General features: G+C 57.0%; 2 protein-coding genes across 13 annotated transcripts in view; one reads left to right on the top strand and one right to left on the bottom strand.

Moving 5' to 3' along the window:
• Nucleotides 1-185: 185 nt before the first annotated feature.
• Nucleotides 186-2888, bottom strand: COMTD1 (catechol-O-methyltransferase domain containing 1). 2 transcript variants are annotated; one of them, XM_072756316.1, is made up of 7 exons: nt 1942-2888; nt 1669-1796; nt 1361-1466; nt 1150-1268; nt 1012-1066; nt 680-813; nt 186-421 (listed from the first exon to the last, which is right to left on the bottom strand). In XM_072756316.1, the coding sequence occupies exons 1-7, from the start codon at nt 2033-2035 to the stop codon at nt 269-271; spliced, it is 789 nt and encodes a 262-aa protein (XP_072612417.1). In that variant the 5' UTR covers nt 2036-2888; the 3' UTR covers nt 186-268. The 2 variants fall into 2 exon arrangements, with proteins under 2 accessions (XP_072612417.1, XP_072612418.1); XM_072756317.1 differs by lacking the exon at nt 1150-1268.
• Nucleotides 666-14770, top strand: part of LOC112924686 (uncharacterized) — a 27457-nt gene continuing 13352 nt past the window's right edge. For 2 of the 11 annotated variants that reach the window (XM_072756314.1, XM_072756313.1), the window contains exons 1-5: nt 2888-6065; nt 7006-7139; nt 8196-8304; nt 9969-10141; nt 11057-11394. In XM_072756314.1, the coding sequence (XP_072612415.1) occupies nt 7137-7139; nt 8196-8304; nt 9969-10141; nt 11057-11394 (623 nt within the window). In that variant the 5' untranslated portion in view covers nt 2888-6065; nt 7006-7136. Of the gene's footprint in view, nt 783-1594; nt 1720-2887; nt 6066-7005; nt 8305-9968; nt 14768-14770 lie in introns of those variants that run through there. The other 9 variants (XR_012001123.1, XR_012001124.1, XR_012001122.1 and 6 more) reach the window with 9 other exon arrangements.

The raw sequence follows: 14770 nt of genomic DNA on the forward strand, positions 1-14770 counted from the left end.
CCTGTATGTGGCCGCTCAGCTGGAGGCTCCTACTCAGGCCATAGACCTGGTGCCAGGTGGCCCTCAGGACTGTGCCAGGGAGGGGATGACGTCTGTGACTTCAGGCCCCCTTCCGCTGGAGAGGCTGCCAGTGTTGGGCCTTCCCTCCCTACCGCACTCTAGCGCCACATAAGGAGGCTCAGAAGTTCGTGTCCCAGGCCCCCACTTTATTGTCGAATTTAAAACTCAGTTGAGGTCTGGGGTTCCCGGGTCCCGTTGAGGCCACTCTCTAGATCTTGAAGGCTAAGGTGAGGCCGTCGCCCAGAGGCAGGAGGCTGATGTGGACCCTGGCGTCCCGCAGGATGCGCTCGTTCAGGTTTTGCACACACCGGGCTTGGACGTCCCGCGGTTGAGGCTGTAACACCTCCCCGCGCCACAGGACCTGCGGAGGGGCGGGGCAGCACGGGGCGGGGGTGTCAAGGCCGAGGGAGCAGGTGGCTAAGCGAGAGGCGGGGCGAGAGCTGAGACCGCGGGCCCCGGCGGGGAAGCCCGGCGTGGGGGGTGCGGCGTGCGGGGGAGCGGCCTCGGCGCGTGCCCTGGGCGGGGCTCCGCAGCCTGGGGCGGGGCGCGGGGCGGGGCGCGGGGCGGGGCGCGGGGCGGGGCGCGGGGCGGGGCGCGGGCGGGGCGGGGCCGCCCTTACGCTGAGCACGGCGAGGACGCCTCCGGAGCGCAGCAGCTGCAGGCAGCGCTCGTAGTAGGCGGCGCAGTTCTCCTTGTCGGCGTCCACCACGGCCACGTCGAAGGTGCCGGCCTCGCCCGCGGCCAGGAGCTCGTCTGGCGGGGGGCGGGGGGCGGGGGCGCAGGTGCGGCTGAGTCCGCCGCCGCGGCCTCAGAAGCCGCCGCCCAGGCCCGCCGGCCCGCAGGCCCGGAGCAGGCCCCGAGCAGGCCCCGAGCAGGCCCGCCACTGCCCCACGCCCGCCCGGCGGCCCCACGGGAGCAGAGGTGCCAGGCCCCGCGCGCCGCGATGCTCACCCAGGGTCTCCAGGGCAGGCTTCAGCCGGAGCTCGATCTTGTGCTCCTCCTCGGCCTGCGGAAGGGGCGGGGTCAGCCCGGCGGGCCCCTTCCCCGGGGGCGGGGGTGGCCGGGCGCCAGGGGCCGAGGGCGCCTCACCTGCCTCCACAGCGGCCGCCCCAGCTCCGGGGGCCCCGGGTTCACCTCGCAGGTCACCACGCGCCCGGCCGGGGGCAGCGCCAAGGCCAGCGCAAGGGCGGAGTAGCCTGTGAACGTGCCTGGGGCGGGGGCGGGGCCGCGGAGGGCTCAGGCCCGGGGCGGGGACCCCCTGGCCACCTGCCCCCGCCCGGTGTCCGGCCGTGCGCCCTACCCAGGTCCAGCGCCTTCTTGGCCTTGATGAGGCGCGCCAGGTTGGCCAGCAGCTGCGCCTGCTCACAGGTCATCATGGAGTCTCCCTGCGGCTGCTCCAGGGTCAGCTGTGTCGCGGTGGTCGGGGACAGGGTCGCGCCGGCGCCGCCCGCCACCCGGCTCCTCCCCGGGCTCGCCACCCCTCCAGGTGCGCGCCGGGGGCGGGGCCTCGGGGCGGGACCTCGGGGGACGCCCAGCCCGCCCGGCCCCGGGCCCCGCGGCCCCGCCAAGGTCACCCGACCGCGTGCGACCCGCCCCAGCCCCGCTGACCAGCCGCAGGCTCCGCAGCGCCGGGTGCTCCCGCATGGAGCGGCTCAGCAGGTACCGCCACAGGGGGCTGTCTTCGGGGGGCAGCAGGCGCCGCTCCCGCCGGGATCGCCACGGGTGGCCCCGCCTCCCTGCCGCGGGGGGGGGGCTGGGTCAGCGCCTGGGTCGCGAGCTCCGGCCTGGAGCCGCGGGGGGGGGGGCTCGGCTCCGGCACCTGCCCCGCCTGCGGGGGTCCTGCGGGGGCCCCGCGGGGGGCACGGGCCCCGCCCTACTCACCCAGGAGGAGGCCGGCGGCGAAGGCGGCGCCCAGCGCGGCCGAGCCCAGGGCCAGCGCGGCCGGCACGGAGAGCCGGGGCGCGGGCGGGCTCATGGTGCGGCCGCGAGGCAGCGACGCGCGGGCCACCCGGCGGGGACTCCCGGGCGCGCTCCGGGACCCGCCTGCCCTCCAGGCCCCGCCCCGTCCGGGCGCTGCCGCCGAGCTGCGGTCTCGGGCGCCCCCTGGCGACCGCACAGCCTCCCCGCAGGCCGCGCTCGCGCAGCCCGGGCGCCATCCGGTGGCCGCGCTCGGGACCCGCCCGGGGAGCGGCGCCAGCCCGGCCCTGGTGTCGGGCCTTGCCCCGCCCGCCCCCGCGGTCGGCCTTCCCGGGCCAGCCCGTGATGGAAGTGACGGGGGCTCGGAGAAGTAGGGGGGGCTTCTAGGGGGACGGGAGCAAAGGCCGTCCGGTTGAAGGAGTGAAGGACGTGGTTTGGGGACAAAACCCGAGGTGGGGCTTGGGAGGTCTTGGGGATGGGGCTCGGGACGAGGTGCCTAGAACCCTGCCCCGGGTGCCGGGCAGACATGGGTGGGAGCTGCTGGGGCCATCATTCTCAGCCTCAGTTTCCTTTGTGTAAAGTAGGAGCCGCCAGACCCCACCGCTGGGCACACAGTAGGTGCTCAGTAAATGGCAGCTGTTGGAGTAGAGACATTTGGGGGAGGAAAGTGATGGAAGGGGAGGTGAGGTCCGCTTGCGGGGCTGTTGTGCGGGGGAGCGCGGACGGAGCGCCCTCTGTACCGGCCTGGGGTCCCGGGGTCCCCGGGAAGCTGCATCCGGAGGCCACGGCGGAGGCCGGTTGGTGGAGGTTCGGGGAGGCGGAGGCTGAGGCCGCGGCGCGGAGCGGAGGAGCCCTGCGGGAGCGGAGGCTGCTGGGGGAGGCCCGGGCCGGTGGGGTCCCTGGGAGCCCGGGGCGGGGTCGGGGGGCCTGAGTCAGACCCACGGTGCCCCGGTGGCCTCCCTCTCACCTGGTGGCCCAGTCTGCGTTTCTCTGACCTCTGAGTCTCATTCCCCAGAGTAAGGGCTGAGGCCGCGAGCCTCTCCCAGCGCCCAGCATACAGCAGGTGCTAAATAATTGCTCGGAATAGCGTGTTGGAGCTGCTGAGCCGCCCTCGCAGCAGCCGCAGGTGCCTTCTGGGCAGCGCCCGCTGCATGCAGCGCACCTGCGAGGCTGGGAGAGCATTCCCATGGCCCACAGGAGGCCACCCGAGCCCAGGGGCGCCCCCTCTCTTGCTGACTCCGTGCTCCAGGGCCCAGCAGGGACCAGACTCCAAGCAGTGCTCTCCTGGCCGCTCGGGGGGGGGGGGGGGGGGGGGGGGGCTCCCTCCAGCAGCGCCCCCCCTCCCCCCCCCAGCTTGGGCTGCAGACCAGCACTTTCTCCCCCAGTGTGGGGGTCCGGATTTGGGCAGGCCCCCAGCTCACACCCCGGCCTCCCTCCCCCAGCCTGGCTTCAGGCGCTGAGCCCTGGAGTGGGGGGGGGGGGGGGTGGGGGCAGGGAGGGGAAGCATGTCACCATATATCCTCGTCAGATTAAAAAACTAATTTGAAAAGATTAATGTATTCCATTCTTGTTACGCTGGCTCTGATACCTCTGGGCCCACGGCCGCTCAGCCTCCTGATTATTGAATTTTTATGGCCTGGTAATTAATTGCAGATTCCCTGTTTTGTTCTATTTCTTTTTCTCTGACATTTTAATTTCAACAAAAAGCAGTGGTCTCCATGCAGGTTCTCTCTGGAGATCCTAATGGTCTATAAAACAGAATGACTTATAGACGTGGCACCCACTTCAGTTGGCGAGCGATTGTTTGAAACCTTGCTGATCACGCAAAATTTAATTTTTCCACCTCCCTCCTCCGGTTGCTACTCATTTCTTGTCTCTTGCACTGCAGCTCGGCGGTCTCAGCCCACGAGAAGGGAGAAAGCATCGCTTCGGAGCCCTACGGCGCCTTTCCCAGGGGCCTGAAACCACAGTGGGTTTGGCTTTTCCTCCGAGGGGCCCCTGTGGTGGTGGCCGGGGGGCAGCTGGACCTCCGCTCAGAGCCGCGTGGACGTGGGCAGCTGCCCCCAGGGGCACGAGGGGCTGAGGGGCTGGGGGGGAACGTCTCTACCTCGGGCTCTCAGTTGACCTTTTGGTCACATGTAGGTCAAATGCCCCACTAGGCACCGAGGAACCCTCAGGCTCAGGACCAGAGTGGGTACCCCTTGGAGCCTCTAGGTCCACACCTGGGAGGGGGAGTGTGTGACCCCTGACCACTAAGTTGCCAAACCAGGCCGCTGGAAACAGCCACCCAGGAAAAACAGGTCTAGAAGAGGCCTCTGAATTTCTTTTCTCTTTTTATTTTTTGAAGTATTTATTTATTTATTCATGAGACAGAGAGAGAGAGAGAGGCAGAGACACAGGCAGAGGGAGAAGCAGGCTCCATGCAGGGAGCCTGATGTGGGACTCGATCCCAGGACCCCAGGATCACGCCCTGGGCTGAAGGCAGACGCTCAACCACTGAGCCCCCTAGGCCCCTGAATTTCCATCCCGGGACCCCAACTTCTGCTTCTCCCTCCGGCTAACAGCATGCAGGCTGGGCTTCCCCCCCAGCGGCCCCCAGGACTGTGCGGGTGGGGGCAGAGGAGTAGGGTCACGCAGTCAGGTCAGGCCTAGGGGATTAGAGCCTGGAAGTGGTGACAGTCAGCCCGGGTATCTGACGGGAGGCGGGAGGAGGCAGTGGGGACTGTGGCCCCCCAAAGCTCACGGCCCTGCGGGAGGCACGGCAGCCGCTGGGCTGTACCCGTGCTGCCAGATGGGAAGATGGGTGCAGTGTGCCCAGAGCCTCTGATTGTTCAAGAAAAGTTGAAATCTGGCTGGTAATGTGAAACCTCACGATTTTAAACATTTGGGTTAGACTTTTTTCTCTCTCAGGACCGCGTCAGCCAGACTGAGTACGTCTTGGATCTCTGTGCGATCTGGCCCGAGGGATGGCTGTTTCCTCTGACTGGGAGCCTGGAGCAGGGAGGTTAAGGCACAGAAGTGGCGTCGGTTGGGGCCCGCTGACGCGTCACCCTGCCCCCCTAGGGATCCTCTTCCTGCCTTTGGGCCCTCCGTCCCCTCCCCTCCCGCAGTGGGCCTGGCCCCCCAGATGCTGCTGCCTGAGGCACCTTTGACCCCAAATCCAGGTCCTGCCTTCTGTAGGCCTCTCCCTGCGGAAACTCGCGGCCTGCAGTCTGGCGCATGCGGGGGAGGTTCGCCAAGCCCCCCGGAGGGAGGATGGCACCTGCTAACCTATGCTTTCGGGGTGGGGGGTACTGGCCTGGCTCCACAGGCTCTGGGGGGTGTTTCAGGCTGCCCGATGGACACACGTAGACTGTGAGTCCGGGGCTCCGGGCTCCTCGGATGAGCCGGGGAGGCTGGAGAGCCGCCGCCTGCCTCCTCTGTGCTGAGAGGCTACAGAGCTGCCATTGCCCCGATGACCCAGGTGTGGCTCTCATGGGGTCACCTGTTTCTGACTGGGGGTGCTGTCATGGTGACCCCTGGGGCACCGTGGCTTCTGTGGGACACCTGGGCTGATCCTCAGGAGCCTTCGAATGGTGAGGCCTGCACGCGGCCTTCTGTGAAGCCCCTGGGCGCTCTTACCTCTCCGCAGCAGGACGCTGGCCTTCACAGGGGGATCTTCCCTGAAAGAGGACAAACGCGCACACCTCCCAGATGCCCTTGCAAGCAGGGGACCCCGCTTCCGCCGCTCGGCCATGCTGCATGGGGGCGGGGGCAGGGCGAGCAGGCTGCGGGAAGGAGACTGGTGGCCTGGCCAGCAGGTGCTCCCTGGGCGGTTGGGTGGAGGCCCTGCCCAGAGATGGGCCAAGGTGGTGGCCGTGGTTTCACGACTGCAGCCCCACCCAGTTCTCTGGCCCTGGGGGTGTGTGGCTGGCAAGGGCCCAGAACTGGGCATCTGCAATAAAGTGGATTCTGTTGTTTGCAACAAAGTGAAACCCGCTGGTGTCACAGAGCAGCTTAGCAGGTCCGCGGTGGAGAGTCCTGGTGATGGTCCGCTCGAGCGCGTCTGCCTCCCTCAGCCTTGCCACCGGGAGCCCGACGTTGCTCAGGTGATGTGCCCAACTTTCGGGATGAGCTGTGGTTAGTCCCAGACTGTCAAGACCAGCACAGTCCTTTTTTGAAGACACCCACTTTCTCACCATGGCCTGCGGCGCATTTCTGGCCCACGATGAAGGGATGCCTCTCAGGACTTTTCCCTCCCTTTTCTTGTTTAGCTGCTTCTTACTTTGAACAACAGGGTTGTGTAAAGATGAAATGCTTGGAACCACCGCAGCCCTTTTGTGGTCATGAGGCAAAAATGTTAAGCATTAGAAAACAAACAGTAAAGAGGGTAAGGGGAAAGATGGGATGCTGGTCCTTGAAGATGTTATCTGGCTGCTGTTTCCCTCCAGACTCCTTGTTACAAGAGAAAATGGAACCCTTTGTATTTTTTTTTTTTATAAATTTTTTTTTTTTTTTTTTTAATTCATGATAGTCAGAGAGAGAGAGAGAGAGAGAGAGAGGCAGAGACACAGGCAGAGGGAGAAGCAGGCTCCATGCACCGGGAGCCCGACGTGGGACTCGATCCTGGGTCTCCAGGATCGCACCCTGGGCCAAAGGCAGGCGCCAAACCGCTGCGCCACCCAGGGATCCCGGAACCCTTTGTATTTAAGCCATGATCAGCTGTATCTTATTTTATTTAAAGCTCAAAAGCAGGGGATCCCCAGGTGGCTCAGCAGTTCAGCGCCTGCCCTTGGCCCAGGGCATCATCCTAGAGTCCCGGGATCAAGTCCCACGTTGGGCTGCTGGCATGGAGCCTGCTTTTCCCTCTGCCTGTGTCTCTGCCTCTCTCTCTATGTCTATCATGAATAAATAAATAAAATCTTTTTTAAAAAAATAATAAAGTTCAAAAGCATTCCTAACACAGGTGTCCAAATAGCATGGGCTGTACCCCCAGGAGGGGTTTAGAGTTGGTACTGAGATGACCCTGTTGGCTTTTTTATTTTTCAGCCTGGAGCGTCCGACTCCCCGCTGTACTCAAAATTACACCCTCCAAAAGTGAGGCCTGATTTTCCTCAGGGGTGAGCTTTCTCGCAGGAGGTGCCCCGTCCCATGTGGCAGGCCCAGCCCCTCCCCTCCCAATGGTGAGTACAAATACCAGCCCTGCCCCCTCCAAACCCCCCCCCAGACCTGTGGCATCTCCTCGAGACCTCCCAGTCCCTGGTGAAGTGGGCACGATCACCCACACCCCACAGATGATTCTTAGGGGAAGTGACTCATCCAAGGTCTTGCCGCCTACAACCTGGGGGGCTGCCCACTTCAGGGGGAGTCTCTATGTTGGCCTCAGGGGCAGGGGCACAGTAGCCTCTGGGACAGTGGATGATGATCAGACAGGCTGGGGGGGTTTGTGCAGTGACCTGGGGCTGGGGCTGGGGAGGCCCGTGTCTTCCGGGCATAATAGTCAGGTTTCTGCCGCGGGAGTGCTGTGTAAACGTCCCAAGTGTCAGTGGCTTCCAAGAAAACCATCCGCTTTTCTCTCCTGGGTCAGCAGGTCAGCTGCCGTGCTTCTGCTTCAGGTTGTGGGTTCTGAGGCCATCGGCTGCCTGGGGGTGCTGTCGTCAGGTGGACGGCACAGGTGCAAGAGGCCGACCCCACAGGCAGTTTTAGAGCCTCCGGCTGGGTCAGGTCTGCCGATGTCCCAGTGTCCACAGCAAAGCTCTCGGCCAGGCCAGAGCCCGGGGCAGGTGCGGGCCATCTACACCTGTGTGGAGCAGCTCGGTGAGCTCACGTGGCCAAGGGCGTGGGCAGACCCAAGATCAGGATCAGCAGTCCCAGCTGCACACAGGCCCCAAGGGCCCCAGGGTGTCCCCAGGGCCTGTGGGCCAGGGTCGTTGCCTCAGGCCGAGGCTGGATCCCCCACTCTGTTTCTTCGAGGAAGAACATGAGGCTCTGGGGGGGATGGTCAGAGTGTTTCTTGAGGCAGTAGGCCACCCTCTGCCTCTGCCCACCCTCACTGCTGCTCTGAACCCCGGAAGGACAGATTCCTAGGCCCCGCCTCTCCGTGCTGCCCTGTGCTCAGCAGAAGCCCATCCTCCTCTGACCCCGGGAAATGCTGCCTGGGGCCCGAGGGTACCTCTCCGTGCTCCTTCACCTCTGGCCCCGGAAGGGGCCCCGGCACATCGTTTGTCTGCCTTTATCAGTGTTTCGTTTGTTTGGATGGAGCCAACACTAACCAGTCAGGAAACTTCACAAAGAATTCAGATCTGATTTCCATTTCTTTCGAAGAGGAGGAGGATGTGACAACAGCAGGTGCATTTTGGGGTTGTGGCGGGCTCCTGCGCTCCTGCCCCCAAGGGTTGCGTGCCCTGGCCCTGGTCCCCACTGCTCCCTGCTGCCTCAGACCCAACGCATTTCGCTTGCATTTTGTGCTGGGCCCCGTCCTGCTGGCCCGGGAGCAGGGACCCCTGATTGAATGCCCTCCCCAGAGGCCCAGCAAGGAGGCCCATTTGCGCAGGCTGCGGAGCCAGTAAGTGTGGCTTTAGTTCTCTGTCTCTCTTCCTACGGACTTCATCTGCATCCTGGCCAGCAGTCCCTCTTCCGAGGGCCACACGGGGGCCCAGTCTCTGCCACCCGCTTCTGTTGGCTCAGATGGGGATCCTCTCCCTTGAGGCAAAGCTGTCCCCGTCATGGCTGATGCTCAGAACACTGTTAGCTTTGCTGCCCTGAGAGCACAGTCACCTTGGGGGGGAAAAAATCAAACAGAGATGAAGCTTTGGGAGATGTTTAGGGAGCCCAGGTCCCTGAGCTACTTAGGGAATCCCCCTAGATGTGTACTGCTGATTCTTACACAGCACTTAACTGCGTGCCAGCTACTTCTCACAACTTCATGTTTGCTTAGTCCACAGATGAACCCTGTGGGGGGTGAGGTATAATTTTTATCTCCATCTTACAGATGAGAAAGCTGAAGCACAGAGATGTTGGGCAAGCAACATGTGTGTGTGTGTGTGTGTGTGTGTGTGTGTGTGTGTGTGTGTGTCAGGGGCCACCTGACGCTGCAAGGGGAGGCTGTGATGCGGTTCAGGGCCAGGCTGCAGCTGGACTTTGGCCCTTCCCAGCGGTCCTCCCACCCCCCTTCTCAGAGCCTCTCCCAGGAAACCGGGATACCTGATTCTGGCTCAGCTTCTGGGGAGCCAAACTAAGACACCCTGCATTTCCTGGTCCAAGCCCTCCCTGCTGAGGTCCCCTCCCCCCCCCAGTGCTGAGAGGGGCTCAGAGCCAGGAATTCTGGGTGCTGACCCTGGCCCTGCTGTGCCACGATGACGAGGAAATCACTCCTCCAGCCCGAGCCTCAGTTTCCTCATCCTCAGTATGTTTGTTCTCTCTGGTCCCTTCCAGCCTGAGGTCTGCGATATAAGCCAAGATGTCGAGAAGCCATCCCCCGCCCCTACCTCTCTCCACATGTGCGTGGAGCCCTACCATTGGAGCATCACCTTTTCTCTGGATTTTAAAAAAATATTTTATTTAAATTCCATTTGCCAACATAGAGTATAACATCCGGTGATCATCCCATCAAGTGCCCCCAGCAGTGCCCATCACCCAGTCACCCCAACCCCCCACCCTCCTCCTCTTCCGCAACCCTTTGTTTCCCAGAGTTAGGAGTCTCTCATGGTTTGTCTTCTTCTCTAATTTTTCCCCACTCAGTTTCCCTCCTTTCCCTTATTCTCTGAACTTTTAAGATGCAAAAGCATCTTGAGATGAGCAGGAGTTTCACATTAGGAGATCATGCTGCAGGTCAGAGTTGAGATCTCAAGATGGGCTCCTTAGGTCATCTGCGATAGAGTCCAGTGCCTGAAGGGGTGTTTGTTATTCATAGCCTCTCCTCCCCCCCCACCTTGCCTTTTATTTTATTTTATATTTTGTTTTTTTTCAGCCCTGCCTTTTTTTTTTTTTTAATTTTTATTTATTTATGATAGTCACAGAGAGAGAGAGAGAGGCAGAGACACAGGCAGAGGGAGAAGCAGGCTCCATGCACCGGGAGCCCGACGTGGGATTCGATCCCGGGTCTCCAGGATCGTGCCCTGGGCCAAAGGCAGGCGCCAAACCGCTGCGCCACCCAGGGATCCCTCAGCCCTGCCTTTTAAATGTGGTACATGATGTCTGGAGCTGCAGCAGCTGTCTTTGAACCATGGGGAAACAGTATGAGATGTAAACAGCAAGGTAGTAGGGATGGGGAACAGAAATATAGAAACTCGTTTTCAATGGCATTCTGAATTATTGCACAAATCCTAAAAACACCTACCTCTAGAATCTCAGTGTGTGAAAGAATTAAGTATCTTTATTGCTCAAGGAAATCTTGGTTGACTTTTGTGTTATTTGCAGCCCAAAGCATTCCAAGCAAATCAACCGTAAATCATAACAGTCTTTTAAATTAGGGATTGTTATTAGCTCAGCGAGGTCAAGGGACATAATGAAGGTCACATGGCTGGCAAGTGGCAGCATTCTTTTGGGCTGGAACTTTCAGGTTTGGAGGAATTTTGACTATTGATAAGGGTTTAGTTCCTGTCTCCTCTGCCATATGTGTCTTATCGTAGTGTGATTGCTGGGAATAATTCCCCCCCCTTCTCATTCCAGTTTTTGGTCATTCCCTCCCCCATCCATCCCACCCTGGGTCTCAGCTTAGAGACCTGGGAAAGGTCCCTTGTGGGGTGGAGAGAAGGAGGCAGCAGGTAGCCGCTGGTCATTCCTTCGTGGAGTTTCCCTAACAACCGTGGCCAGATTCTGGTACCAACAACTAAAGAGAAGGTCAAACCCATTTTGGAGATAATCTGGCTTCTAAATAGTCCTAGACCCTTGTGGGGGGTTACAGCAACAGAGAGAAGGAGCCTAGAGACACAAAGATAGGTGGAGAGGGCGAGGGAGAGTAGGGGGAGTGTAGGAGGAAGGGAGAAGACAAGGATCTAGGTTTTAGAGACAAAGGTTCAGACAAACATGACAGCGAATCTCAGCCCAGGCACAGACTTGTGTGTTCCTTGCTCCTCCAGCATTATCTTCTTCACCCTAGGACAGAGTAGACCAGAACACCTCCCCCGTAAGGAGGCTGGCAGGGACAGACGGTGCAGTACCGAACTGTAGCAGAGGCTCAGCAAATGAGTATGCCGGTCTGATGGTCTTGGTTGCTGCTCTGAAGGTGGAGGCAGGACTGGAGAGGAGGGTGACGGGAGCTTGGACAGACCTTTGGTCAGCCTCTGCTGGAGATCAGAGGCCTGGTGGAGAAAAGGGAGTGCACTGTGCTTGGACCCATCTACCCCAAGGCTGCCAGGGGAGAGAAGTGCCCGAGGGGGCTCAACACGTCCAGCGCCAGCTGTTTGAGACTTCCCAGCCCAGATGCCAGACATGTGGGTAAGGAGCCTTTGAGATGACCGCAACCCTGGCCACCAACACATGACAGACCCACAGTGGGAACTGCCGGGAGTCCAGGCAACCTTCAGATTCATAAGCAGAAAAAATGATCATGTATGAGTTTCCTAGGGCTACCTAGATGACAAATGACCACAAGCTAGGTAACAAACCAGAAACATATTCATATTTGATTAGAGGCCCACCTGCCCTCAGCACAACCTCACCCTAACTAATTGCATGAGCAGTGATTCTCTTTTTCAAGTAAGAGAAAGTACTTTGCGTTTTAAAGTACCGAGGGTTAGGACTTCAACATATCTTTGTTGGGGACATAATTCAACCCACAACACATGGCTGTTTTAAGCTACTGTTTGGAGTGCCGTAATACAGCTGTAGTTACTCCGCACACCAGAACTAAGGGATGGCTAAGGAAGCAGCAGACACATCAGTAGAAATGTAAGGAGAGGGGTTCAGTCAGTCAAATGTCTGCCTTTAGCTCAGGTCATGATTCCGGGGTCCTGGGATGGAGCCCCACATTGGGGTTCAGCAGGGAGTCTGCTTCTCCCTCTGCCTCTGTCCCTACTCGTGCTCTCTCTGTCAAATAAATTAGGAAAAAAAAAAAAAAAAGAAAAGAAATGTAAGGAAATGGAAGAATTTACCAGACCGTCCTTCCAAGATGTATGTGGTTGGAGTAATTGATTTTCTAAGTAGGTTGGAGTTGGGGTAGAGCTAGATCCTCTCCCCAAAAGATGCATGTTCTCATAACGTGTGTCTTTAATAATAGGCAGCTTGCCTAGTGCCTTCTAATGCAGGAAAAGAGCTTGAGTTTTGCTTTGTAAGGTATTACTAGTCCCTTAAATAAATGTTGAGTATTTATCTAAAAAGAATCAACTTGATTATTAGAGTATTTCTGGCTCCTGTGTATCTCAGCATGGTCCTCTTGCCTAATGCCTCCCCCATCAGAGCATGTTGATTAACAGTGGGTGCAGATGTCTGATTAGGTGTTTGGCTTCTCTATAGACCATAAGCAACTCTGAGGGCCGGGACAGTCTCTGTCTTGTTCTGCCCTGAATCCCCAGCACAGTTCTTGGCACATAGTAGGTGCTTATTTTCTGAAAACATGGGTGTTGGAAAAGGAACAAAAGGATTTAAAATCTATATGAGGATTAAAGGCTTTTGCAGATATGTCAGCTACGAAACATCTAATGATGCTGGGAAATATGTTTTTGAAATTCTTTTCAGTTAATAAAAGAGCCTGTAAGGAAATAAAGGAGTTTTGAGAGGCCAGGAACAAATTGGAAATGTGAGACCAGGGGAAAAAGTGGTTGCTGTGGCTGCTGTGCCCCCTATGACTTACCTCACTGGCCAGCTCACAGCTTCCACACTCTGGGCTTCTGTGGCATAAGAAAGAAGCAAGGGATTCTAAAAACGACCAGATAGGTTTGAAAAGCAGAGGTTCTAGAAGTTCACGTGTATCACATTTGAAATGAAAAACTCAATGGATCAGTTAAAGAGAATAGACACAGCTGGAGAGGGAATTAGCACACTGGAGGACAGATCTGAAAACACTATGCGTCATTCAGCACAGAAAGAAAAATGGAAAATATGGAAAAGAGGTTAAGAGACATGGAAGACAGAATGAAAAGCTCTAAGATATGTCTGGTCAGCTTTTTTGGAAAGCAATTCTAGGAATCACGGGAGTGAACCAATGTTCAAAGAGGTAGTAGCTGAGAATTTTCCATGATAATTAAAAAACCATGAATCCTTGGGAAGTGAGGCGGCATGAAAATCCCTTGAGCCACGTGGTGCACTGTGGGGAGGAGAGGCATCTGTAAACCACCAAGGTTGGAAGGTTCTGCCAACCTGAGCCTGCTGCCATGTGGAGACCCTGCGTGAAGCCACTGTCACCTTGTCTGACCAGGAGGCAAAACCTTCCACAGAGGACCTGCGGGACAAGAACTCAAAGTCGTTGGACAGGATAGCAGTGAGATTTACTTCCAGGTGAAAATGACAACACAACCCCAGAAACTTGAAGAATTGTACTGTCAAAGACAGGGAGTTCCAGAGAATTCATGCAGGTTTCTCTTTGAAGGTCAGAGAATTGCTGACAATCATGCTGTCAAAAAACTGGGAATGGAGAGAAAATATGATTGAAGCTTATCAGGAACAAATGGGATCTTTTAATGATTTAGATATTCCTTTTCCTCCCCTTTACTCTCAATTCTTTTTTATTTTTAAAAAACAGTTCTTCTGTAATGTGGTATTCAATATGGAATTGAAAACTGGCGCCCCATGTCTTTAAACATCTGGTGATTTGAATTCCCATGCCCATTATTCATTATCATTTGTTTTCAGTTTGCTGATTTTTGATGAACAAACCTCAGCCCCCTTCATATTGCCCTCTCCTTTTTATTTTTATTTTATTTTATTTCAAAATGCTTTATTTATTTATTCATGAGAGACATGGAGAAAGAGGCAGAGATATAGGCAGAGGGAGAAGCAGTTTCCCTGTGGAGAGCCCGATGTGGGACTCAATCCCGGGACCCTGGGATCATGACCTGAACCAAAGGCAGATGCTCAGACACTGAGCCACCCAGATGCCCCTCCCTCTCCTTTTAAAAAATTACATGTGTGCACAGAGAGGCCACCTTTTTCAGGATTGCATTTTCAGGCTTGTGATAAATAAGATTGACAATGCAAGTGTTCATAATGAGTCTCCCATCGGCCTTGAAGTTCTGGCACATGGTTGCTTCATTCCTGGACTATGACTTTCAGTGGGAGATGGAAGTTTTTCAGAGAACTGAATTGTGGAAAAATGACTTTTCCTTAATTTGAAGCTACTTTTTTTTTATTATTATTATTCATGAAAGACACACAGAGAGAGAGGCAGAGACGCAGGCAGAGGGAGAAGCAGGCTCCATGCAGGGAGCTTGATGTGGGACTTGATCCCGGGACTGCAGAATCACGCCCTGGGCCAAAGGCAGGCGCTAAACTGCTGAGCCACCCAGGGATTCTCTGAAGCTACTTTTAAAATTTGAGGATCTGGACCAGAAGAAGAAAAATATCAGGCTGGAGTCAAGATGACACAGATGGTGAGAATAATGACTAACTCCAAAGATGGTTTCACTGAAGAGAAAGCATTTTAAGGTGAAAGAAAAGTCTTGTCAGAAGATGCAGAAAAGTTCTAATTTTCATTAGCATTAAATGAAGTTATTAGCATTTAACGAAGTTATTCATGCGGAAATGTATTCAACAGAACACTGCTCTCTTATTTGTACTTTTGGGGATATGGGTTTTAAATGGTCATGTCTGTACCAGCTTCATTGAAATAAGAAAAATATTTGTAAAAACATTAAAAAAAATGAGTCCTCAAATACGA

This window comes from Vulpes vulpes, chromosome 4, assembly GCF_048418805.1.
Source record: "Vulpes vulpes isolate BD-2025 chromosome 4, VulVul3, whole genome shotgun sequence".
Lineage (NCBI taxonomy): Eukaryota > Metazoa > Chordata > Mammalia > Carnivora > Canidae > Vulpes > Vulpes vulpes.

What these genes read in the sequence shown, in the direction of transcription:
- COMTD1 (XM_072756316.1), bottom strand. Translation starts at nt 2,035, where the DNA reads ATGAGCCCGCCCGCGCCCCGGCTCTCCGTGCCGGCCGCGCTGGCCCTG. An exon ending in CGCCGCCGGCCTCCTCCTGG is followed by an intron (nt 1,797 to 1,941) that starts GTGAGTAGGGCG and finishes CCCCCGCGGCAG; the next exon opens with GGAGGCGGGGCCACCCGTGG. An exon ending in GGCGGCCGCTGTGGAGGCAG is followed by an intron (nt 1,067 to 1,149) that starts GTGAGGCGCCCT and finishes CCCCTTCCGCAG; the next exon opens with GCCGAGGAGGAGCACAAGAT.